The sequence below is a fragment of the Botrytis deweyae genome (assembly GCF_014898535.1).
Source record: "Botrytis deweyae strain B1 chromosome Unknown BDEW_001, whole genome shotgun sequence".
Taxonomy (NCBI): domain Eukaryota; kingdom Fungi; phylum Ascomycota; class Leotiomycetes; order Helotiales; family Sclerotiniaceae; genus Botrytis; species Botrytis deweyae.
The window spans coordinates 1,344,528-1,370,314 of NW_024066208.1; the positions used below are offsets into that span (position 1 = coordinate 1,344,528).

The following is a 25,787-nucleotide window of genomic DNA, read 5'->3' on the forward strand; positions in this document are numbered from 1 at the left end:
CTCGGTACTTACAACGCTCGGTCCCGAGTGCCTATTGGGAAATAGAGATGGATCCGGAATTATCATCATTTCGAACTTCCGAGAATGGGTTGAAAATTCCATCAGAATCAGTCTTCACTCTGACGAGGGTTCCATACCTTCTCACACGGAGGCGAAAGGAGGAAGGCTCCTCTTCCTCACACATGCCTGGGTAGTCTGATTGCACAGGACAATGCAATGAAATCACGAAGACAGAAAAACAGAAGCAAGACAAAAAGACAAGAAAGACAATACAAGACATAAAGACAATAAAGACATAGAAGACAAGAAAGACAAGAAAGACAAGAAAGACAAGAAATACAAGAAAGACAAGAAAACAAAATACAAAAACAATAAAAACAATAAAGACAAAATACAATAAATACAATAAAACAAAATAAGACAAGAAAACAAAAAAACAATAATACAATAAGTACAAGAAATACAATAAATACAATAAATACAATAAATACAATAAATACAATAAATACAATAAATACAATAAATACAATAAATACAATAAATACAATAAATACAATAAATACAATAAATACAATAAATACAATAAATACAATAAATACAACACAATCAATACATCTCCACTCGCTACAAAATACTGATAACCGGTATGCTACTCTGCTGATTGAATTTATGTGACTACCGAGCTTGTTCACACTCTCACTCAGGGTCCTACAAATGACATTGGTCGCCGACCGCCCGCTTTTTGTCGTCATTGCACAACCTTTTCCTCTTCTATCCACCCATTCCACCCATTCCACTCATTGTATTGATTGTCTTGTAACACACATGAGTAATCACCGGTCATCATGCTTCCGAAATGAATCTTGCAAAATGTTCGTATAAAACAGTGCTGCATAATGATAGGCACGGGTAAGTAGGATCTACCAAAGACATGGTGAAAAGATCATCGCTGAGCAGTCCAAGTCAAGCCCTTCCTCTCATGATCAATATACAGCGTACATCCCATCTACCGTATCTCTGCGGTCGTATATGACCACCTATGTGATGATGAGAAAAAAGGCCACGACATTTGACTCACATGTTCCGTTTGAACTTTGACAACAAATCTCGTCTCAAACATTTAAAACAATATCTTGCTTCCCAAGGTAACGCTTCGATAACCTGGAATTATGCAGGTGATGATGCCCTTTGCCCTCATCAGGGACGTGCTCCGGCGGCCTCCAACTCGTTTAGGTTTAATTTACTTGGTAAAACTTGTCTGGAATCTGGATTCTATGTACAAGCAAACGAGAAAGAAAAAAAGAACGTTTGACTGATCCACCTATGTGCTCAAAGCCTCAAACATCACATCCATTAGCTCCCGGCTGATCATGAAAAATGTTGAAATGTCAATCATGAGTAGAAGCGAGCAAAAGAACAAGAAGATGCAAGCGTGAGATGCAAAAAAGAGCCGCGCTTCAGGGGTTTCTCAGGATCATCTCAAGCCACTAAATGCTAAAAGACGCCAACGGTGAAAAGATGCCAAGATCGATTCGTCGATGGGAAAAAAGCAACTACAGCATTTCATTTCGGTACATGTCCCTTGTTGATATAAACAATTTCTTTTCTTTTCCTCTCCCAAGAGCCGGACGAGTCGCATATCTCATATTTCCGGATTCGGATCCGAGTGCATATCTCTACAGTGCCGCAAACGGGCCGCAGCATGACCCCCTCCCCATATTGCTTGTGGCCTCCTCGCAACTTTGGCCTCTTCGGGTAATCTTCAATCTTATCCTGGGACACGACCTCCGTGGAAATTCCAACGACTCGTTTGGTGTAAAGCGTGGTATTCCCGCAAGAATCCATGAAGCCAACGATGGCAATTTTACTCCAACGGCTAAGCGCGGTCAGCAAGAAGTATGCTCTGTTCTGAAAATGATCCAGTCCATCCATGTCAAAGGAATATACCGAAACTGATATCCAAAGAACTGGTAGGATGACCCGACTGTGCCTCTTGTCTGCAGGGACAAGCGCCGAGATTTGGGACCAACCAAAATTATCTACACTCCTCACTGCAGATAATATGGAGAAGCAGCTCGGGTCTGGTGCCAAGGCTCCAGGGGTGGGAAATGGCCCTTCATGGGTGCCACGAAGTCCACGATAAGGCCAGTCACAATGCCGTCGGACGTGCTTGCCGAATAACCCGGGAGGGGTTTGGGAAATACCGTTGTAATTGAGTTGCGGTACATCAGAGTGGAGTGAAGAGTGAACCATGTGATTTTTCTCATGACAAAACCAATATTAATGCCAATATCGAGCAGGAACACTAAGAAGGCTTGAACATGTAGCAATCTTCCTTCAGTACGTAAAATTCTCCTCAAGCACCCAAGTAATACTTACCTTCCACAGAAGTTTCCATATCCAACAAGTTCCATGCCTTTGGGCTTACTTTCTTTGGGGCTCAAATCGAATTGAACGAATGAGATTGGGCACAGCACGAAAGAACAGTCTGGTCGGCCTTCCACAAGGACTAGCATTACATTCCTTCTGGCTGAGGGACTCTTGGCATCCATGTGCCGCACACATCCAACGTCACGAAAGGTCATCTTGTCTCGGGATTTTCGAGAACGATATATTACCATAAGCTGCCTAGCGGGAGTCAATGCCACTCGCCTAAGAGATGATACATACTTGAGCAGATTTGATTGGTCCAATTACGAGCAAACGGCAAGCCTGTCAGCTTGGAATCTTCAGAATCCCCATTTGCGTGTCATGCCAAAATCTAAAGATAGTCCCCAAATTTCCAATACCTATAACAGACCCAGACAATGGGTAAACAACAAGTGGTGCAGATCGAAGGGGGGGGTCTCATTACCGGCCGTTGCACGAAAAAGTACGAACTTTGTGCGATCAAAGCCGAGAAAGGCAGGTCGGTTAGGTGTTACCAACACCTTGGGTCAGCTTTAAACCACACCTGGGTATTTTTTTATTAATTGAAGGGTAATTAACATGGATATCATTGGGACTCTCTGATTTATTTAGGTTTCGACAAGGGGTTACACAACTGGGGGTGAATAGACGAAGAAGAAGAAAAGCCCTGGGGAGCGGAAGAATATCCGAGCTCTCTACGTGGAGTGAAGGTCGGTGGGTAGGACTCCAAGGAGTCAAAAGTCTAGATTCTGATACGCACATCGCTTGTTAGCCCCAAAATGCCAAAATCATACCGGCATCCCACAGGCCACTCGTTAAAATTTTCCACAAGCGGGAAATTGAATAGATGATCCCACGTTTTTCCTTTTTGCTCCATGCGGATCGTGAGGCAGATGGAGAGGGGGAGACGACAGTTGTAAGCTGGATTCGAGGGTAGTCTAGCGTCATTGAGGCTGCAAAGTGTAACCCAAGACTGTGCAATCTGCACTGCACTACCGATGAGGGGTTCGGATATGCCGTGATTCGTATCAATCCTAGAAAAAGAATGGTTCATTATTGGTGCGAAATCACGGAGCGTCATGTTATGGACGAGCAGCCAATCAGAGAAAAGAGCGAAGAGCGAGATTATGGGGAAGTTGCTAATCGAAATTTTATGGGATCCTTGATTTGGCGATGGCAATTTATGCCTGCGAGAGAAATTTCCTGTCGAAGAATGGAGACGGTGACAGGCTAATCGTTCAAATATGGGACGAAAATTCAGGAACCTACTCCGTACCTTCTCGATGCTGTAGCCTGTACCGTATCGCAATCGTACCTACTTTCGGGGGGAGCCAACAGTTATCCTCGCCGAGATTGTGGATGGGTGGGCTGGGTCGTTCGCAGAGAGAATCGAACGATTATTGTCTTGACGTATGGATAACATCATGCGAGTTTTGAGGTGAAGAATGGGAGGGAGAAATTGGAGAAACTCATTCCGGGAGTGAATGTGGACATGTTTTTTTCCCTTCATTTCGACTCATGAGTAAGTAAGTCATCATGTCATTGCCATATAAAACCATGCATGCATAGTATACATGTCCCAATGTCGGATGTATACATGTGATGTATTGTCACTACCTACTCAAAGATATTCATGTTGTTCAGGTTATTCATGTGCCTAGCAGTGCCTACATCCGATTCTACACGGTGTTGAGATCGGCTCAATCTATTGTCCGAATTTGCATAAGCATGTTTATCTGATGGCTGGGCATGATGCTGAGTGAATTATTATGTTATGCATTAGATGGAATAGTATATTTTTTCTTTTATCCCTTTGGGTTTCCTTACTTTCTACTAATGATTAGGTCCTCCGGTAAGTAGAGCTAAATGTTTTCTTTTTATTGGGTTTCGATGTGATACAATCACCTCCTCGCAGGTCGCAGCCGACAAAATCATCAATCGTCTAATCGTCGATTTTGTTCCCACACCCTTCCCAAAGATAGTAGAAAATGTAGCATCACTCATCAAGATTGTATGGCTCAGAAGGGTCCCAACGGAGTGGTTACATTTATCCATCAATATTCTACAAGCAGCCCACCGCCAGGCCCCATTATCCGATATGGGTGATTCTTCCTCTGCTTAGCTATTCTTCCGTTTTACCCTCCATTTTCCAACCGCGCGTTTCAATCCAATCATACCCTATCGCATCACTCGGACATTAGTAGCTGCGGGTATACAGATACGGCATCGACTAGGGAGGGCCATCTTTTCTCATGCCGTGCCACTAAAATTCGCTCCAGCCTCTCACATCTCTGTTTATCCTGCTGCCTTGTCATGTTGGTACGATGATTCTTGGGAGAGACAGCCCGGCATCTACTCCCGCGCTGCAAAGACCACTTACGGAGCAAGCCTCACCCTCATTATTAATTTAAACATGTACCTACCTTCTTGATTGACTTCTGATTAAATTGTAGCCATCGATCATCTCCCATGTCCGCGCTCGCCACGAAATCCACCCCCAAAATCCATGTTCCGTGTCCTTCGTACGAACCTGGAAATTCGCTCGTCGTGAATAGTGGACCTTCGTTCGTCTACACTGCAAACATGTTCACCCTTCACATGTTACCATCTCTGGGGACGTGGCCCGTCATGCCACATGGTTTTTACGATCTTTAGCGGCACGGCACAGCAAAAACAATCTTGCGTGATGCTGTCAGCTGCGTGGCAGTCGAACGGCACCGAACGGCACAGCAAAAGTGGTGTTTGGAGGGAGGGGGAGGGGGAAACCCTTTTTCTTGACGGGTGATTGAAAAGCCCACCATGACACAATATCCCCATCCTGCCTCATTCGATTTTCATTCTTCTTCCAAGGATTTTTTATTGCGTTCCATGGTTTCGAGATATGGTAACGGCGACGGGGATGAGATTCTAATTGTAGTGTTTCTAATATGTCATGGAGATGCAAGGGATCAATAGTGTAGCATAAGCTTCATTTGACCACGCAGCATTGATTAAGTACTCAGGTGGCGCAATCCAGTTGATTCGATGTAAGCTGTTCATCTTTACGATGCCGTAAGCACGCGTGCATTACAAGAAAGCCCTCACTCTCTGATTCCGAATTAGATACATGGGGGAAGGATCCTTCCCATGGAGCGAAAAATCACCAGAAGTTTTCTAGAATCTCCTGCGCCGCTCGCTCCCAGAGGATTTTTCTTCTCCTTCTTCTTTTTCTTCCTCTTCTTCTTCTTCAGAGTTCTCTCGCCTCGGTAAAATGCTTGAATGCTAACGGGGGGCTCACCGCTCCTGCTTATTCGCTGTCTCCGAGAAATCGAAGGATTCCTTCGTGTGTCACTGCATTTCCTCCCTCCCTCACATGCAGGCATGTGAGATGCACACACCGCCCATATAATATACGGCATACAAAAGTGTAAGAAGACGGCACATTAGACAAGCACGATGGGAGACAAGGAAGTATCGTGGTCTACACGGGGCGTTGACCATTCTCCCTCGGCACAGTCTGCTGATGGAAGACATGGCGTAGGCAACAGAATGAAGGATTCCTCCACCTTCCTCTTTCTCTCACGACTGCGTTTTCCCCCCCCCCTCGTGGTATTCTCGTGCTGGCCTTGTCGGTTGCCCTCTGCTTCCGATGGAAAAGTCTGCGCCGCATGTAATGCCATTGCTCCTGAAACTCAAACACATATATGTATGTACGTGAAAGCGGTTATTCAGATGGTGTGAATGGATGGCTACACGGAGATTGTACCGCCTACATAATCTCCCTTTGCGAATTCTTGCATCTCTCTCACGAAACATCGTGAAATCCTTTGCGGCTTCAATTAATGATGAAAGTAGTTCAAATCCATGATCATAGCATATTCACCGTTTGTCATATCCACAGTGATCTACATGCCTCACAATGTCTTTCATGTACGTATGTAAAAGGGCGATCGCCACAATGTCTATTTCCATCACGAACGCATCAGCAGGCAAACCAAATCACAGCTCGTCAATCGCGATCTCCACCCGACGACCATGTACCGGATCCAAGACTCGCCTCCCTGCCACGTCTTTCGTCGCATGGCGCTTCTTGGTTTCCTGGGTGCGGAACGCTGGCGATCATCACCCACTCCGTTTCAGTCATCTGCTCTGGCTCTGGCCTTCGGTAAACCATGCTTGTTATGTTCCCTCGCACACCTCTGCGTGCACGTATCGCATGTCGTTCCTCTTCAATTATCAACACTCACTCTTCAATATTTCGATCCAAGCGCTGCGCCTAGACTAGCTGAGACATGATGGAAAGATTCTCTTTTGCATGATGCAATCATCTCTTTGTTGATAGGTAGGTACTCTAGCATCTGCAGTTGGTCGTTTACGAAGCCCCTCGTCGACTTACTTCTTGTGCCGCATACTCACATCGTAGAATTCAATATCGTGGAGCCTCAAATATATATATACTACTTATCTATATGTGTGTGTGTGTGTGTGTATACTGCGCGTTATCCGCTTAGTCGATTCGAATCATATCATAGATATACCCCACGCGCTCACTTACTCGCAACACTTCTACTTTCGTTGCTGAGCGCATATATGTACAGCCAATTACGAGGTGAAGCTTTGCCGTGTGAATTATCATACAACACTATATACTCCTATGGTATAGAGAGAAACGTGGATATTGAACTCTAGAGTAAACACTAGATCTACAATATTTAATTCGCAATACGCGTAGCATTTGATAGCACATCGAGCCTTGTATCCTGTAGTGCGCTGCCCCGTCCTCATCCATCCCATCCATCCCACGTTAACAATTTCTCAATCCGGTTATAGACGAGAGTACGTGGTAGGGAGGAATACACCCTTCCTTTTGTACATGGATGTGTTTTATCTGGAGTATGTTCCATCGATCAAGGAAGTAGGTAGATTATGTCTCTAACATGTTGGCTAGCAACAGGAGACGTCGTGTATTCCTCCGAAGATCTCGTGGCGGAATTGAGCCACTGCTTGAGGTGTCCCTCGAGGTGTATTCTGATAGAGGGGGGAGATGAGATGGGTATTCATGTCAGACATGCTTCCTGTCGGATTTGCGGATTTACAGTAGATTTCTCATAGAGTAGGGGGGTGTAGTAAGATTCTATCTGCTATCTGCATGTTCTTAGGAGGAAGTAGACGGAAGACAATCTTCCACTTTGTGATCATGAATCTTACCACAGTATCTTGTTTCTTGGTGGTCTTGCTTCAACATGTGCAGATAAATATTGGAAACAAGTAGTGAGTCAAACACCTTTCAATTCAATCCGTGAATGAAGAAATGTTTTTACTTCATTTCTTTAGCCTTGACCATTCAGTTCAAGTTAGAAAATTGGATCATTGTATTTCTGACCGTAAGAACTTTAGAAGGCTATCGTCTCTTCTCGTCTATCTCTTCAAATTTCAATATAAGTCAATCTCTCCAGTGAAACTGAACTGAACGTCTTCAATACAGCTTTGTGTGTACTGAAATGCTATATTTTCTACTCATATTTCCAACAACCAAATCTTTCCTGAAGAAAACAGTAAATTTCTGATTACAACTCATCAAATTTGGCTTCTCATACGCTATTGCTATGAACGTCGGCTCAGTATATGATATTGGATGACGGTCTAGCCACTACATCATCACTGATACTGAGTGAGCTTAGAGGGATAACAAATGGAGTATTAGTCTCTAAGTGCTCTATATGAGCCATATATATTTTGCATAGTACATGATATATAAGAAAAGAAGTTTGTCGACGATCGGATGACAGCTCAATGTATCAAGGCAGATTTGAAAGTCGATATCTCTACTCCATTCCACTGGGATCGCTCACACTCCATTTTTCCGTTTGCATAACAAATTTCATCAAACAAAAGATTTAATATCACTAGCACTGCGTTTTCCATTTCCTTCATCTAGTCATCTGGTCTATCTTATGAAGAGATATAGACTGATGCATTTATAAGCAAAGCGCGAGTTTGTGCATCTTGAAACCAATAATCCGTGCCTTGTTATCTGATGTTCTCTATATCTATCTATTTACAGAAGAGTAGATTTTTGAGCGCATATGCAATATCAAGCTGCTTCTCTTGGGACAGTATTCTATTTTTTTATGAGCAAGACACGAGAAATATTTCAACTTCTTAAAACTCTCCATTCACCTAGACACCCTACATTCTCTAGCTTTCTGTCAAGGGCATCTAGCCATAAATAGAAGCCACTAGTATCAGCAACTCGCCGGCATATATAATTGTTCTCATCAAGGTGCACATGTGTGGAAGAACGACTTCAAAAACTAGGAGTGAAGCATATTATTATTCTGAGCGTTTTGTAAGATATGAATGACTAAAGAGAGTTTCTCGCATAGTCGAAAGGATCGATATTCAAGTCAGAATCAAACCCACGAATATATCATACAAACGTGCAAGGGAAAATATCGTAGCATTTACATTCAAAAGAATAAAAGTAGCATAACTTGAATTAACCCTCCCATACCCGCACAGAACCTTATCATAAACTACACCAATCATCCCGAAAAGGGAAGAAGTTATTCAATAATTCACTAAACCAATTTTATAACACAATCGTCCAACTTTAGACAAACAATAATACTGATATTCGTCCTAGAATCATGCTGTAAGTTCCCACTCAATCTGCATACATCTCCCCAAAGAAACCATCGTCAGCCACTGGAGGAGCCTTCGGTTGAGTCTTCGCCGGCTCTTCCACCACTGTCTCAGTCTTCTTCACATCTGAATTTCCACTCTTGGTACTTTTCGTCGGAACCAAACTCGAGCTTTTCCTCGCATCTGTCGTAGCAACTTGCAGCATACTTGCGGTCGATGATTGTTCCTGAGCCGCCACTTTGAAACACATACACTCGCAGGGACCCGTGTGTCCAGATGCTTTCTCTGAGTCTTCAGCGGGATGAGCGTGAATTTCGCTCTCGGAAAGTTGTGCGGTTTCGTATTCGAGTGCTTTGATTAGTTTGTAGATTATACTTGCTAGGCCGGCGCCGGCAATAGGGCCGACCCAGTAGATCCAGTGGTAGCTTGGGAAACTTAAGGTTATGACTGCGGGACCAAGAGAGCGGGCTGGGTTCATGGAGCCGCCAGTCCAGAAGACGCCTTGTTTTGTTAGTATAAGTCTGACAGATTTCTTCGGGATGATCTGAACCTGCTTACCGGCTAGTTCCCCTATGAACACAGATAATCCAATACCCAGAGGTGCCAAAAATGTAGCCTCATGCTTTTCAGCTGCGAGCATAAGAACCGTAAAACAGAGCTGACATGTGAGTATCATCTCAAGAACAACTCCTTGTGCTGGGCTCATGCCAGGCTTAAGTGTAGTTGCCGTATGTAAACCTCCGTGATATAAACCATAAGCCATTGCAGAAGCAGCAATTGCACCCACACATTGTGCTATACAAAGTAGTACACATCTAGTCAAATCGATTGCGCCGACGAAGAACAATGCAATAGAGACCTTTCACAGTTAGTACAGACTCCAAAACTTAGACTTAGATTACTATCGCACTGCTGGGTCAAACAGCCCTCCACTAATGCGAAAAAAAGTCCACGCATTAACCACCAGACTTATTCCAGCTCCAAATGCTATAAACAATATTTGAGTTGTACTAATCGATTTTGTCTCGTAGCTAACTTTATCGCCTTTGTTATCATTTGCAGACGCGAGAGCGACTTCAGCCGCGGAAAATGCGATGAATAGAAAAGCAGTTGTGCCAATAAGTTCGCCAATAACAGCAACAACATGACCTCGTACTTTTTGTGGAATGGAAGAAAAGAATTTGGTGAAGACTTTTTTGAGCGGATCGAGACGGGAGAGAGCGGTCTGGCCAGGACCGGAAATATTAAGTGTAGGTTGGCCATTTAACGTCGTGACGGACATTTCGATGGGTTGTAGGTTGGTGGATAAAGATGTCGTTCATAGGTCTGCGAGTTGTCGAACTCATATGTAGTTGAACTTGGAAAAGGTCAAGATCCGAAAATTTCATATCTTACCTTTTTTCTTTTTTTGAACAGATGGCTCTTTCCTATTTTCATACAGAAACGCCGAGGCTATAGCAGCGGATGTATATTTGCAAGGACTGAGAAGGGAAAGAAGGAAGTTGTGTAAAAGTTGAAAGGCCATCTTGCATTTAATTTTGATTGTCTTTAGAAATGAAGAACTGATTCCTGTATAAATGCAAATTTTGACGTGCTTCGTATATAATACTTTCCACAAAAAACCCCCTGCACCGATAAACACTATCATCATGAGATAGAGCTTGTGACTTTCACTGATTGAAGAAAGAGATAGGATCCAAATATACTGCCCCTACGACAGGCCACAAATATAATCACTTGCCAGACTAACTCTCAAACCTCACAACTTCTCCCGAGAAACACTCGCTTTCCTATGTATTTCGTCCTCAAAAACAGTAATCAATCGATTTGTCTTTGGATCTCCAGGTGGAATTAGCTGCGAGCCCCATATACCGCATACTCCATCTTTACGATTGATCCACCACTGAAGGTTTGGATATCCTCCCCAGGCGATCGAGCCTTTGCTTCTACCACCGATATCTTCCAGATTCATCATACCTCCGAGGCCCCAATCTGCTTTCAATCCCTTAGGAAATGCACCAAAACATGCATTAAGTTCTGGGATAGAAAGGCTCTTCATCAAGCCCTTTCTTGAGGCTTCACTCAGCTGCGGCTTGAACATCTCATTCACAGTTTCTGATTTTAGTAATTTCTCATCATTGGCACAAATGCTTTTTAAACACTTGAAATAATCAACGGGACTTCCGAATGACCCAGCGCCTCCTTGACAGTCTTTGGTAGCTGGATCAAATGGTACTTGACTGGTATATTTGACTTTACCCGTGGGATTGTCAGTTGTTCCATACTGATTGACACCTCCTTCTCGTTGACTCATTGTGATTAATCTTGAAAAAATCTCTGGGTGTTGAGTCGGGTGAAAGGTTATGCTGTCCATACCAAGAGGCCCCCATATGTTCTTTCTGATGTATCTTTCCAAGGACATGTTGTCATTGACTCTTTCCACCATCTGACCAGCCCAGTCAATACCAACTCCATAGCCCCATGACTCACCAGGGGCAAATAGAAGTGGGAATTTAAAGCGTTCTTTGACTAGAACTTCTCCATCTGTGGGCATAGGCGAGCCTTTACTGGTGTATTCTGTGTACCGTGAAAGCAACGGATCTTTAACGAACTTAGTTATTTCCTTGAACGTCTAGAACTTACAATACTTACCGAAAACGTCATATCCCAGTCCAGATGAGTGGGTTAAAAGATGTCTTAGTATGATCAGTTTCATGCTTTGTGTTTATTTAGGATAGGGGGGAGCAACAAACCGCAGCGTTATAGTTTTATGGTTATCTATTAAGATTGGCTTCTCACTTTCTTCATCAAAACCCGTCAAGATTTGTACACCCTTGAATTCTGGTAAGATCCCTGAGATATCGCCGTCTAGATCCAAAAGTCCTCGCTCAACACATTGTAATGCCGCGATGGTTGTGAATAGTTTTGTGCAGGAAGCAAACCACATGACACTGTCCAAATTCATAGGCTTCGAGGGATCCTCAAGAGACTGAGATCCGAAGGCTTTGGCATAATACGATTTTCCTGGACATGTTAATCCCTGAAATATATTGACAAAAAAAAAACAAGATGAGAAGACATCCAATGAGCCTTGAAAACTATGTTGAATAGGTACTCGAAATCTATAGTGCTCGTGTTCACACTAATGAACACCAGTTACCAATTAATTTGACGAATCAAGGAAATGTGCATACCAGAGCTATCTCCCCCTACCAGCACTGCACCTGCAATATCTCTGCTACTGCAAGCTTCTCTGATTATGTCCTCAAAATTCGACATCTTGTCGACGAGCCTAATCACAGGAATTGCGGCCTAGGAGAATAGAAGAGCACGGAAACAAATATTGCAGATAAAGATCAGTAGATACAACGAACAAAAAATTGGCTCATCCAGGAAATAGAAAAAGGAAACCTGTGTCGAGGTATTCTATACAACAATCTGTCGTTTGATCGGCACAAGGTACCTCGGTGTTGCTGCATTTCTCCATAAGCAGCCCCGCGTGGATACATTCAGGCCTTGGAACCAGACATGACTGATTCCGAAGAGGGTTTCGCCCAATCTCTTAATTTGATTGAGACGTATGGAGAGGGAGAAACCTCGACAGCATTTGCTAGAAATATTCGCGGTAAACACTTAAGTGGATGATCTTGCGAGTCTTCGGGAATATTTTCTCAGAAATTAAATTGTTGGACCGTACGGAGTAAACGCTCGCTACATTGAGCTGACGCCATCTGAAAGAAACAGTCGCTGCACAAACCAAGCGGTCTCGTGTCCGATAAATCACAGGAACAATGCTATAATATGCTTGAAAGGAATTGAGGATAATGTTAACCGATATAATACCTGGGTGTCGCTTTCCAAAAGCACTCCTGCTGGTATATGTAATTCATGAGCCGTGCCATATTATACTCTAATAATTTGTCATGTTTCCCGAAATCCTACCAAACGCCCTGCCAATGCTTGCCTGCTTTAAACTTTCAAACATCATAAAGACACTTAAATACAATATGTCATCCGTTACCACCATCTATATTCCTTTTGGTCATTCCCGGTTCCATCCTCGTTCAGCCCATACCGACATATTTGAACCAGTTTGCCCTACAATCCTCCTTGTGTAGCCAAGCTTCTCCGTCTGTGAATCGTCCCGCCTGGCAACCTTTGCATTTTGGCGAATTGGGGCAATTGAAGTAAGGGATGTGCTGGTAGCCGATATCACGGAACCTGTAGAAAAAGATCAGTCAGGGACAGTAATTTCACGTAAAGGACTCGAAACTTACCAATGAATTTTGCTCGAATCTTCAAAAAGTGCCAAGGCAATACTATGAACTGGGGCATCTCCCCATCGCTCATAGAAGAAACCTCCCGCACGATCCAAATGGTTGAAGTAATCCTCATATGCTTGACTGCGCCAGAAATCCATGTTGGCAATCTCGAAATTACTCCAGAAATGGCATGTAGAGTAGCCGTTTGCATTCCGATTATGTTCTGGTCTGCGCGCACTATCTGTAACCCAATTCATTGCATTATTCTCGTGTATGTACTCTGGATGTGCGGCTAGAAATTTTGTGGTTTCGGGCCATAGGGATGGAATTGATTGAGGCGCATCGTAAAGATTGATGGTGAATCCGTAAGTTTTGTTTTGATCTTGCATATACCTGAACACATCATAGTCGACATCGCAGAAAAAATGGACCTTTGGCTCGACGCGCCAGTAAAACTGCATATCTGCCATGGCTGGATGCTTGTAGAATAAACCACTATTCCATCGACACATCTGGTGGTAAGATGCCATGCTGGCATATTGAATGTCATTCTCCTTCAGTATCTTTGCCGATTCTTCGAAAAGCTCTGGATCGATCCATGAGGGCATTTCCCAATGTTCTTTGGGGATCTCTTCTGTGTGGATTGTTAGAGTTGACAGATGTCATCAGAGGTAGGGCTGCGTACCATATCTGCATTCTGCCTTCGTTTCTGCAGAAGTTCGACGTTTGAACTCCTCCGAGAATGGTACGTCATTGAAAAATGTCCACGGGTAATTAAACTTGCGATTCCATGTTCTTTCCAAATCTCGCATAGCCTGAACCATACCATCAACCTCTTCGTTGCGAACCAAAGATAAAAGAGTAGCATTGATTCGACTCGTTCCCTCGGCGCCTAGTCCATAGCCCTGATCGGCTCTCCATAACACACCTTCTGGTTCTCCGGTAGCTATAAAACTTGTCAGCATGACATTCAAGGTAATTGACATTGAAGGAGATTCGGCGCATACGATCTAGGTTAGGATCTCTTTCTATATTGGCAAGTGTATCTCCAGGCCCAAGTTCTGGTTTTGGTGGACCAAAAACTTGATATAAGAAAAACATCCATAATCCTATGGCTAATAAGCCTAGGACTCGAATTGGGCGTGCTACAGCCATATTGATGATTTCTGGCTTCAAAAGATGTGTCGAAATTCTAAAGTCATTGAAGCTCCAGCGCCGCGTAAGATCATGGAAAATAAAACCGACTAACTGGAGACCCTAAAAAAGGGGATGGGATTTGCCTTGTCACACCTGCAGGCTAATAATAATAAGGTACTAAGATTCGAACAAGCAAGGTTTAGGTAAAGCGATAACAGCCTTGTATTCAAGGCCGAATGGTTATCGCGTCTTCGCTTTCTGAAGCGCGTGCGGAATAACTCTACCACCAATATTTATATTAATTTTAACATTCGATGAACCTTGCCGGCGAAAATCATTGATCAGGAGTGCATAAACTCTACTACCACTCACCCTTTCGAGTGAACTTCGATCCAGTATATCATTGATCAAAAGTTTATGAATTACATCATAGAGACAAGCTTACTAATGAACTAATACAATGGCGCATCTTGCAAAGCTGGGAGCTTTAACGGATGAGCTTGTCACATTAATCACTTCCTTCTCTCCACAGGTAAACATCTTTGTTTTCGTTGGATCGTCTTCTTCACTGCTTCAATATCCTTAGAATCAAGGGGCTGACCAGTTTAGTCTGATCCTACCAGGTTCAATACTTGTCGAGAAACTGCTCTTCGAGCACTCAGGCATGGTAACTACAACCGAACAAACCAATTTGATATTCAGGATCGACTTGAAGGTCTGGACGAAAAGTTTCGAGTATATAATGAAGATCCACTCGCAGATGCGCTCAAGGAGCGTTTGCAGAAACTACCTGAACTGAAATTGAAATGGACATCCGAAATTCTACATCTACTTCTTGAATTATCGAATAAGCCAGTTTCTAAGTCGAGGATTGAAGATCTGGAATTGATCAAAGTATTAGATCCTGAAACCGAGCCCCCTCTGAAATGGCGAGATCTTGTTGCCGAGGATCCTCTGCTACGTGAAAAAAGCATTTGGAGGAATGTCGATTTTGGGGCGGATAGTTCTGATGATGATGATGCCCTTGGGGATACTCGATCAGAATTGACAGAGTCGACCAGATCAACAGGAGAATCGAGTTTGGATGATGACAACACCAGGACACCCCAAGATTTTATTGTGAATACACTTGAAGAGGACACTTTGAATAAATTGAGGAAGGCACAATTTTGGCGGAAACCACCAAGCGTAAATGGCATTCAGCTAAAAACTGTTAGAAAACCTATCACCGAACTTCAGGGGGTTCGAGAAATTCTCTTCATGTTTGCTGGATCATTGAGCTCTCTTTTCGAACCAAACCCTCGTGATATTCGGATTATTAAACCCTTGAAGAGTTATACCTTCAAGCATCTGACTCCGGAAGGTTATGATATGCTAATGGAAACCTTTGCAACCCAAGGCTCAGCATTAGCTGTTCTTCGAGCCTGGGTAAAACAACCTCAAAACGTGCCATTATTACAGGTTCTGCAATCATCTATTTCTCAGCGGATCATGGATTTGGACACTAGGCTATCCAAAATCCAGAGTAGATTTGTCGCTCCATCGAAAGATGTTGTCGTGAGTCTTCTAAGTCTACAAAACGAACTGGCGGAATTTACCAAGCCCCTTAGCAGACTGGCCGAAATCATCAAAAGAGTTGAGCATGATCCATATGCCCATGCTTTCCGGTACCTCGAGTTTCTATACGACGAAACTTGTACCTCCCAAATGGCTGGAGATGATGATATGTATTCCTTCATGGGTAAGATCTTCTTTCAGTGCTTTCAAATCTACCTAAGGCCAATAAGATCATGGATGGAGGAAGGTGAGCTCAGCAGTGGAGATAACGTGTTCTTTGTCTCTGAAGTTACTGGAAACTCGGATCCGTCTTCAATTTGGCAGTCTCGCTTTAAGCTACGCAAGACCCAAAGTGGCGTATTACATGCTCCGAGTTTTCTTCACACTGCAGCGGAAAGAATCTTTAATACTGGCAAAAGCGTTGTTGTTCTGAAACATCTAAATCAATTTGAATCTGTACGGTTAAAGCGGAAAATAGAACCAAAGCTCGACTTTGATTCCGTATGCAATACCTCCAAATTTTTCTTGGCCCCTTTCTCCGAGTTATTTGATGTAGCTTTCGAAAAGTGGATTAGAAGCAAGCATCATCATACCTCAAATAAATTGCGCCAAACTCTGTTCGACTCTTGCGGTTTACATAATGCCCTCAATGCATTAGCTCATGTCTATTTCATCGCCGATGGCATTTCTTCCTCCAGCTTCATGTCATCTATTTTCGATAAGTTAGATACGTTAGATTCTTCCTGGAATGATCGTTTCTCATTGACAGAGCTCGCACAAAGTACGATTGGTTCCCACCCGTCCATAATTCCAGAACGACTTCGACTGCGAATTCGACCTCTTTCACAAAGGAGTCGAGATATCAATAGATGTCGAAGATCAGTCAAGGTACTCTCCATAATCGAACCTATATATCACCTCTCTTGGCCTGTGCAAATAATACTTACTCCACAAACAATACCCTCGTATCAAGGAATCTTTACCTTTCTCTTCCAAATTCGTCGTAGTTCTCACATTCTCTCCAGAGAGCGTTTAGTCTCCGATCGTCATAGTTCAACCAGTACCACCGATGAACGTGCCCTCTACTACTCCCTCCGAACTCGTCTTCTCTGGTTTTACTACACTCTATACTATTACCTCACATCCTTAGTAATAGAACAACGCTCCCAAAAAATGTATCAGAATCTTCAAGAAGTCGAGGATATCGATGCAATGATTCGTGTCCATACATTGTTTACCAAGCGCATTACCGATGAATGTCTTCTTGGTAGCAAGCTTGAGCTGATTCATAAGACTATCATCAAATTACTTGATCTGGGTATCAGACTAGAAGATGCGCAGGCTACAAATGCGGCTCTTAGCAAAGAGACAATGGAAAAACAACAGGAGATCATGGATCTATCACTAGCGTCTCTAGATTTGCCACCAACACCCCGAAAATCAACAAATATGAGGATGAGTATGAGGATGAGTCTTGCAAAGCAAAGGGACGAGGACTCGGAGGATGAAATGGAGGTGGATTTGAGTATTTTATCACCCGGAATGGAAGATCGTGATGTTGAATCGTATGCACAGAAGTTGAAGAGTATGAAAGGAGAATTTGATAGGTTAGTTCGGTTCGTAGGGAGTGGGTTAAGAGGGGTGGCTAGGGCGAGCGGAGGAGAGGAGGCGAAAGCCTGGGATGTGTTGGGAGAGATGATCGAAGGGGGCTTGGATACATAGGTCTATATAAAGTAGACGAAAATCGCAGTAATAACTAACGATGAGAATCATACAAAACTCGATACCCAGTCATTGCGATCAATACACGTATTAGAATGAATCTAGACAGAATCAATGTATGGTATTCGTCTTTCTCCCCATTCCAATAATAGCTGTCTGTATTGCCAACATAGATACACAATATTACGCCGTGAATGTATGTGTGACCATTTGAATGCAAAATTTCAGTAGAATCAGACAGCAAGAAAGAAAGACGAGAAGCTGAGCTATTAACTGTCTTCAAATTGCATCAAAATCCCATACTTATGTCACAATGAGTTGTTCAGGGTTCATATTCTTTGTGTTCCGTTTGAGGATGTTGAGCGAAATAGAACACTGCCCGATTCTGATTCTGGCTGAAAGCAAGTACAATTACAAGTATAAGTATAGACATATGCAAATGTGGGTGCGAGTGCATTCAGCATATGTAGACGGATATACTTCCTACATGTAGCCGGCCAATCACACGTGGGAAGTTTTCTTTCATCTCACTCTCATAATTTCACTCACTACCTATCTGGGAAATGTTTATGGATAATGTTGATGACGAAGATAGGTAATTGGTTGAATTCGGAGTGAAGCCAAAGATGATGGATATCTAATTGCTTCAATTAGGTAAGCAGGCCTGTTATGTTACTCTTTGGTGGCTTTTGGTGGGGTTCACCGCTCTATTTGGTAAGTGCGGGGCAGGGGGAATGAATATAAACCTTTACCAACCTTACCTGGTACCGCTACCAAAGTAACCAAACCCACACCTACCTGCTTATGCTCTTCCTGCCAAGAAAGCTGTTGCTGCCCATCGTTAAATGATCGTGCGATCTGATAATTGGGAAAAAGATCAATAGTAATATCTCATCTTCCCCTTCCTACGGTGAAGAAGAAAAAAAAAAGAATATAAATCCCTCGTCCTCCAACTTTTCATTTCTGTCTTCGCTATCACATTCACCTCAAATTGTCTTCTTCATTTTTATTCTAGCCATCATCCTCGTAGAGCTTCTATCAAAAGTTCTAGAACTTTGGGTAGGTCGTCGAACTGTTCATGTCAATCAAATACTGGTGCGAAATAAACTGACCAATGACGCATGTTGTCTTAGACCTTACCTATACCCAAAACAAAAAAAAAAGTTTTTCCAAGCAACCAACGCAACAAATCCACACTTCACCCATTGAAGACCCATTTCAACGACTCAAAAGCCTTCGTATTGCTACTTTGCTATTCTTGGACATCTCAATGAAGATTTCAATGAATATATATCATTATTGAAATTGCAATCTTTGCAACCAAAGTCACAGTCAGTGTTAGGTACACTTGACTGCGAATACCACTTCCCTACCAGTACTTTAACAATTCTCTATGAGCACTAAAGATCTACTACGCTTCCTATCCAAACCAGCAAAGTAAGAATTTCCATTCATCTCTTCTATCTGCCAGTAGATTCTTCCACAGTTCAATGCCTTCTACGGCTTCACTTCTGAACATTTGCCTATCATCTCAATTATACTTCCCCTGTGAATGGGGACATGAACAGCCAGATGATTTGATTACGAGGGTCTAGTGACTTGTGAAGAACAATAATTCACTTGATAAAGCGGAGAATGATTAAAAATTTCTTTTTGAATCATACCAGCTCTTCTTCCATTTTGCTAACCAACTCCTTTCTCTTCTCTAGGCCCAGATAACACCAGCCACGCCCCCAAACACTCCAATAAATTTCAATACCTAAAACTGCAGATACTACTCGTCTGCTAGACCCGATATCTTTTCACGGTATCGGCATCTATCAGAGCGAGCTCATCGAATCCAACATTCCTTCGGTTAAGGACTTCTTCATCCCTCTTTGCACCCGACCTCCTTAACGTCTCCTACGTGACGTATATATTCTGAACATCTTGCTGGCTTCGCCAGCACATCCCATATCCCACGGTTCTGTGGGCCTACTCTTCTCAGTCGGACACCGCAAGGTTCGTCTGGGTGGCAGATAGTGCTTCACAGTACTTTGCCAATCAGCAAAAATATACATACCCTGCCACAACCAAGCATAAACCCGATACTACGTGCATTATCGCACCCTCACGTTAGAGATGGTCAACCTCGAAATCCCATCCCAATATACATTTTCACCTTCTGAAGCTACACCTCAGCTCACCATCAATCGCGATGCTACTATCGATCTCGATTCTAGCAATGCTTTCGAAGGTTCGTATTTGTACACGGTTCCTGAGGCGACATAAGCTAACAATATTAGGCCCAGAAAAGCTTCTAGAAGTTTGGTTTGCTCCCTCTCCAAAGGACTTGCCCATTGGTGCTAAAGAAGATGGGCTCAAGTCCGTCTCAGCCGAAACATGGACAGGAATGCTAGATCTTGTAAATTGCAAGGTCTTGTCAGTCGTTGAGTCTGAGCATGTTGATGCCTACCTTCTCTCTGAATCTAGCATGTTCGTTTTTCCTCACAAGCTTATTCTCAAGACTTGCGGTACTACCACTTTATTGCTTGGGCTTCGTCGAATGTTGCGAATTGCGGCCGTCCATGCAGGTTTCCCGGCCCAAGATTGTAAATCTCTTGAGGACGTCAAGACTGCTGCCAAACCCTACCGAGTTTTTTACAGCCGAAAGAACTTCTTATTCCCCGAGAAACAGCAAGGCCCACATCGTAGCTGGAAAGATGAAGTCAAATATCTCGATGATATGTTTTTAGGTGGAAGCGCCTACATGGTTGGCAAGATGAACGGAGATCATTGGTACCTATACTTGACTAACCCTAATACCGATCTTACACCGCCTCAAACCCCGGATGCAGAAAGATCGGTCACGGAGACTAAGGTTTTGAACATGCCCGACCAGGCTCTATCTTCCTTGGATGGTGATTGTTCCCAAGGACCAGATGAAACCCTAGAGATTCTCATGACTGACCTGGAGCCAAATAATGCCAAACAATTCTACCTTGATCACGCAGTTGCGGCCGCGGAGACTAAGTATGCCAGTCGGGCTATCGAAGCACGAAAGGATGCAGAAGACAGTCTTGGTGAATTGAGTCGAACCGATTTGAGCATCAGTGGTACAACAGCCGGAAGCACCAACACCGATGAAACTTTCGACGTTTTTAGCAACACATCCTCCGATCACAACGGAGGTCTTGTCACACCGGATGATGAGGTATCATTCCCCGAAGAGCTTGGAACTGAGGGTCACGCTCTTGGTACGGTAGTCTCCGAAGCTTGCGGTCTATCGGACGTTTATCCTACCTCGAAGTACCCTGATGCACGTGTTGATGCTTATCTCTTCACTCCGTGCGGATTTTCAGCCAATGGAGTTATTCCTGCTCCTGATCAAGCAGGTGCTGCCACGCATTACTTCACGGTTCATGTTACGCCTGAACCTCAATGCTCGTATGCATCATTCGAGACCAACGTGCCTGGCTGCCAAACTGGTCGTGAGACGGCTGACATTATCGAACACGTTGTTGATATTTTCAAGCCCGGTCGTTTCAGTGTTACTCTCTTTGAATCGAAGAACAATTCAGCCGAGGGAAGAGAATTAACATTGCTTGGTGATTCTGCCTCCGCCATGAAGAGTGCAGGCGCCGCTCGCTTGAGAAGTGCCAGAATGGAAAACATTCCCGGATACCGTAGAGTTGATAGGATCGTACACGACTTTGACGGCTACGACCTCGTCTTCCGTTATTATGAGCAAGTTGGTTGGGAAGGCAAAGCTCCACGACTAGGAGAGATTGATTAAGTGGCTGGGGGATTGCACGACCTATAAATTATTATTTTTATCATCGGTTTCAGTTCTACTATCATTCTTTTCATCTCTAGCTAGTCAAGGTCCTCATTGGAGCCTACACATCAACTATCTTTACATTAACAACAGTTAGCATGCATAGTGGCATCGAGCAAGTATGTTATTATCTCTTAGTGCAAATTGAATATACAACCTTTCACCCAGAAAAAAATCAGTATGACACACTATGCACATCAGGACATCAAGTACAACATTAGATAGCATAGCCTCCGTGATAAATGAATGAATACCAATAATTATGCATGCATAACATAAAGGGCGAAAGGTCGCAGCAATCGCGACCATATTCTTGAGCCGGTGAACGTGAACGCGTGGAAACGAATCTTCATTCTAATTCAATTGGTTGAGTAGCAGCATTATTAGTATGAAAAGGCAATATGGTGACGAAGGTGGTATTGTCTCGAGTATATCAAGAAAAGGTGGAATCGACTAGACATCTAATCGATTGAAGTGAAGAATAGATCAAATTTTTGATGATGCGAGGGGAACAATATGATATGAATTGATTGATATGTACCCAGATACTTGCAGCTAAAGCTAATAATAAAGCTGCAGGAGTATAATAATAGAAATGGACATTTTCGTTACTTTCATGGATCGCGTTCTCATGCAAGTCATTTTTCACGATTCGAGAACGAAAAGAACACGAAGAATCGCCATTTCCCCTCGATCTTTTAATTGAGACGCGAAGACATTCTTATACTTTAAGTGAGTCGCGTTTTCTCGCGATGGGAAAGGTTTCAACTAGTTCGTACTCTGATATGAGATTTCCTCATCCCTTTCCCCCCTGGCGTGGAGAAAGAGCCACTAGTTTTGAGCAGTGGGCGAATGGCCTTGCGGAATTGAGATTGCATGATTGAGATGTGTCTCGCTTGTGGATTGGTGATCCTGGCTGGGCTTATGATTCTCATGATGGTATCCCGGTTTGGACTTGGACGTACGGGGGGTTTGTGAGAGTGGTTTTGGGTTTCTCGGGACGTTTTGAACTCTTATTGGGAGGGGAGATGGGGATTGGTGGGTTTTCGCGTGGGCTACGCGCTGGTGATGCGTGATTGAGTGGGAGGTATTGGATTGGCATTGGAATTGGCTATGCAAAGGAGATCTGAATCGATGGATGAATGCTGGAGCTAGGTAGATATAAGTAAGTATTGTACCGGTAAGGTTTGGGAATGAGGGTATGGTATGTATGTAGTATGTACTCATAGATGTAAGGGAAGAGAAGAGTAGAAACTTGAATTGATGAATTGAGTGGATATGTATGGATGAACAAGACAAGCAAGCAGGCATACTCTGTACATACTGTATGTATCTACCAGGTATTCAAAAAGGGAAATGGAAACGAGAGGCTTTCCAATATAGACCTGCATTCCCCCTACTCTTCTTCTCTCTTCGTGCTCCCTCTCTATCTGTCTTGTTTTGATCTTCGTGATTTGGATTCCGAAATCAATTAAACTTTTCTTGCTTGTGTGGGGAAACATATTGTTTACCTTCCATCACCTCTCGAGCCTCTTCATAGTCAGATAGTACATTGTACTATTCACCAAACGCCATCAAGTTGTTGCTAGCTCAAGGAGCTTGACATAATAACTTCCATCTAACCTTTCCAAACATAACAAAACGATCCAAGCAAGGTTAAGAGCTCTCGAATCTCGATTTGCCGACACAGACACTCTGCACACACACTGTATTACCATCTCCACTTTATTCGCTCCTTTGGCGAACGCGACTGGCTTCTTTTTCTTCCTTTTCCCGCCACCACCTTTTTTGAAATCCTTCCCACGAAACACTCGAAGCACAGCATCATAGTTAATTATCTACTTCTATCCAAATCTTGCAAAAAATCATTTCACTCATTTACCCAAACTCATTGATAAACAATTGATTTACACATCGTCCGAAAAGGAAAGAAAGAATTGAAGAAAGATAAACAATCGGAAAACCCAAATTGATCCCTGTTCAACAGAGATCGCAATCATGACTTCCCATATGCCAATGGGAACGGCTAGACAACCATTTGCTCCGTTGCATAGTTCACGTCTACAGAATATCACGAGTGTCAAGAATCGTCAAAATGGTATGCCTAATGTCCACTTCATCAGAATAGCAGTACCTGTCTCTCGACTGCTACAATTCACTCTTTCCTACCTACTTGACATGATCTACATATGAACATGATACTTACATCCTACCTAGCTCTATCACCCAACAATACCTCTCCTAAACGCAAAGCTACATCATTCGAATCCGACGATGATTCCGAAAACGTTGATCCTATATTCTTCGAATCTCCCAAGCGATCCAAGGCTGTTGAGGAAACTAAAGATACCTACTCAAAACCTACAAGCTACTTCTTAACCAAAGCCCCTCCATCCCCCACCGAAGCGTCGCTTACCTCTCCTCTCAAACCTATCAAATCTACCACTCAGCGAAAGATACTACAAACTCGTACTCAAACACCAAAAGCCACCACCACAGCCCCAAAATCTACACCCCTTACCGCTCCAGCAGGTCGCTCACCTACTAGAAAGCGCGTCGGAATCCTTAACAATCACCGTCGTGCTTCCGGTTCAATAACCCGCGTTGATCCCCCCAAATTCTCCACCACAAAGCCTAGCGGCCTTAGCTTCTCAATCGATGCCGCTCTTTCAGGAACCATTCCATCATACGGCGCACGTCAACGTCAACGTCAAGCTCTCTCTTCCAAGGGCACGAAGGCCCAAACCTCTCAGAAAGAAATCCCCTCCTCCCTTCGTGCACCCGAAGGCAAATCATCCTGGTTCTTCCAAATTCACGAAGACACTGAAGAGGAACATGCCACCAATCTTATGGAACATAGTACTGGCATTCTGGATATCTCCTCCGACGAAGAAACACTTACAAGATTGGGAGACGAGAGAGGCAAAGAGAATGTTCCACCTCTAGATGACATTTCTCAAACACGTACTTCACTTACTGCTTTCGCATCGAGTTCTTCTTCCACGTCTATGTCTCGTAAAGATGATGTGGAGATTAGAGAAATGAAAATGAGGATTAAGATGCAACAAAAGAAACGAAGGGAAATGGAAGAGGGTGCTATTGATGTTGATAGAGCTCCATTGGGAGAGATGAGGAAAGAAGATTTCTATGCAGAAGGTTGTGATGAGAAGAGTGTTTTCATCATTCTTCCAGATCCTGAACCTGAGGTATCGGTCGAAGAAGAAGAAGCTGAGAAAGAGACGGAGGCGTCCTTGGAACAAGAAGAACAAATCCCAGAACCTCAAACCACAATCCCATTACCAGAGCCAGTATCAATGGCTTACATGCCTGGAAAAGGAAAAGGAAAGGGAAAAGAAATCGACATTGAGTTTCTCATGCAAAAGAAAGTGGTAGAACCAATGGAGAAACCGGAAGCGGATTTCGTTGTTTGGGAAAGTGGAAGTGCGAAGGATGAAAATGAATGAGTGACTCGTTCAAAAGGGATTGTGTATGAGTTCATGAGTTTATGTGTATGATTTTCTGCGAGAGCACTATGGGATTGTACTTGGAGGAGTTAATTACTTGTTTGTAGGCTTGTTTGGTTGTATATGGATGGATCAATGGGTGGATGGAATGGTTGCAGGGTTACTTGGTTGCGTGGTTGTATTTGCATATATTAGCTTCTTATCGTGTTGTTTCTATCTGTGCTTGTGTTAGGAAGTTTGGGAATTTTGGGAGGTTTTAGTAGACGGAAAGCTATTTGATATTGCGATTGCTACTACTATTGGAAGAATAAAAAAATGAGTTGATCTTACATGCAACATTTTTATTCGGACTATTTGTTTGTGATTATCCTGATGTGATGTTTGAAAGATGCTGCAGCACAGTGAAGTGAAGTGAAGTGAAAAAGTATGTAGAAGGTTTTTTCATGTAGAAAAAATTGTAGAAAATACATTGAGTTTGAAAAGAAGCGGATAGAGGGGTTGGAAGTGGGGTGGGTGTGGGGTGTGGAAGCGAGATTCTCAATGCGTTGTGCTGGGGAGGGGAGTGGGGAGGAGGGGTATTGATTCGCTTGGTGATAGGGGGCGGGGGAGGGGAAGAGGAGGGGAAGAGGAGCGGGGTAGGGGGGCGGGGTAGAGTGGGAAAATGGAAAGGTTTGGGGATGTGAGGATGTGAGGATGTGAGGATGTGAGGATGTGAGGATGTGAGGATGTGAGGATGTGAGGATGTGAGGATGTGAGGATGTGAGGATGTGAGGATGTGAGGATGTGAGGATGGAT

The 25,787-nt window shown here is 43.4% G+C and overlaps 9 protein-coding genes across 9 annotated transcripts; 6 read left to right on the forward strand and 3 right to left on the reverse strand.

Annotated features, from left to right (window-relative positions):
* Positions 1-1,491: 1,491 nt before the first annotated feature.
* EAE98_000399 (uncharacterized protein) lies at positions 1,492-2,143 on the forward strand (the record flags this gene model as incomplete). Its single annotated transcript, XM_038948017.1, has 2 exons — positions 1,492-1,922; positions 1,975-2,143. 2 exons carry the CDS (start codon positions 1,492-1,494, stop codon positions 2,141-2,143), a joined length of 600 nt encoding a protein of 199 aa, XP_038815694.1.
* A 2,735-nt stretch (positions 2,144-4,878) lies between these two features.
* Positions 4,879-5,064, forward strand: EAE98_000400 (uncharacterized protein; the record flags this gene model as incomplete). Its single annotated transcript, XM_038948018.1, has 1 exon — positions 4,879-5,064. The coding sequence occupies one exon, from the start codon at positions 4,879-4,881 to the stop codon at positions 5,062-5,064; it is 186 nt and encodes a 61-aa protein (XP_038815695.1).
* A 1,243-nt stretch (positions 5,065-6,307) lies between these two features.
* Positions 6,308-6,684, forward strand: EAE98_000401 (uncharacterized protein; the record flags this gene model as incomplete). The annotated part of the gene is given in 2 exon segments (XM_038948019.1): positions 6,308-6,322; positions 6,334-6,684. The coding sequence occupies 2 exon segments, from the start codon at positions 6,308-6,310 to the stop codon at positions 6,682-6,684; spliced, it is 366 nt and encodes a 121-aa protein (XP_038815696.1).
* Positions 6,685-9,055: 2,371 nt separating this feature from the next.
* Positions 9,056-10,315, reverse strand: EAE98_000402 (uncharacterized protein; the record flags this gene model as incomplete). The annotated part of the gene is made up of 3 exons (XM_038948020.1): positions 9,056-9,534; positions 9,592-9,892; positions 9,944-10,315. The coding sequence occupies 3 exons, from the start codon at positions 10,313-10,315 to the stop codon at positions 9,056-9,058; spliced, it is 1,152 nt and encodes a 383-aa protein (XP_038815697.1).
* Positions 10,316-10,792: 477 nt separating this feature from the next.
* On the reverse strand, positions 10,793-12,312 carry EAE98_000403 (uncharacterized protein; the record flags this gene model as incomplete). The annotated part of the gene is made up of 4 exons (XM_038948021.1): positions 10,793-11,634; positions 11,686-11,729; positions 11,787-12,057; positions 12,228-12,312. The coding sequence occupies 4 exons, from the start codon at positions 12,310-12,312 to the stop codon at positions 10,793-10,795; spliced, it is 1,242 nt and encodes a 413-aa protein (XP_038815698.1).
* Positions 12,313-13,097: 785 nt separating this feature from the next.
* On the reverse strand, positions 13,098-14,450 carry EAE98_000404 (uncharacterized protein; the record flags this gene model as incomplete). Its single annotated transcript, XM_038948022.1, has 4 exons — positions 13,098-13,254; positions 13,311-13,929; positions 13,981-14,241; positions 14,303-14,450. The coding sequence occupies 4 exons, from the start codon at positions 14,448-14,450 to the stop codon at positions 13,098-13,100; spliced, it is 1,185 nt and encodes a 394-aa protein (XP_038815699.1).
* Positions 14,451-14,892: 442 nt separating this feature from the next.
* Positions 14,893-17,711, forward strand: EAE98_000405 (uncharacterized protein; the record flags this gene model as incomplete). Its single annotated transcript, XM_038948023.1, has 2 exons — positions 14,893-14,964; positions 15,042-17,711. The coding sequence occupies 2 exons, from the start codon at positions 14,893-14,895 to the stop codon at positions 17,709-17,711; spliced, it is 2,742 nt and encodes a 913-aa protein (XP_038815700.1).
* A 2,121-nt stretch (positions 17,712-19,832) lies between these two features.
* Positions 19,833-21,486, forward strand: EAE98_000406 (uncharacterized protein; the record flags this gene model as incomplete). Its single annotated transcript, XM_038948024.1, has 2 exons — positions 19,833-19,947; positions 19,997-21,486. The coding sequence occupies 2 exons, from the start codon at positions 19,833-19,835 to the stop codon at positions 21,484-21,486; spliced, it is 1,605 nt and encodes a 534-aa protein (XP_038815701.1).
* A 2,040-nt stretch (positions 21,487-23,526) lies between these two features.
* On the forward strand, positions 23,527-24,992 carry EAE98_000407 (uncharacterized protein; the record flags this gene model as incomplete). The annotated part of the gene is made up of 2 exons (XM_038948025.1): positions 23,527-23,626; positions 23,746-24,992. 2 exons carry the CDS (start codon positions 23,527-23,529, stop codon positions 24,990-24,992), a joined length of 1,347 nt encoding a protein of 448 aa, XP_038815702.1.
* Between the last annotated feature and the right edge of the window lie 795 nt (positions 24,993-25,787).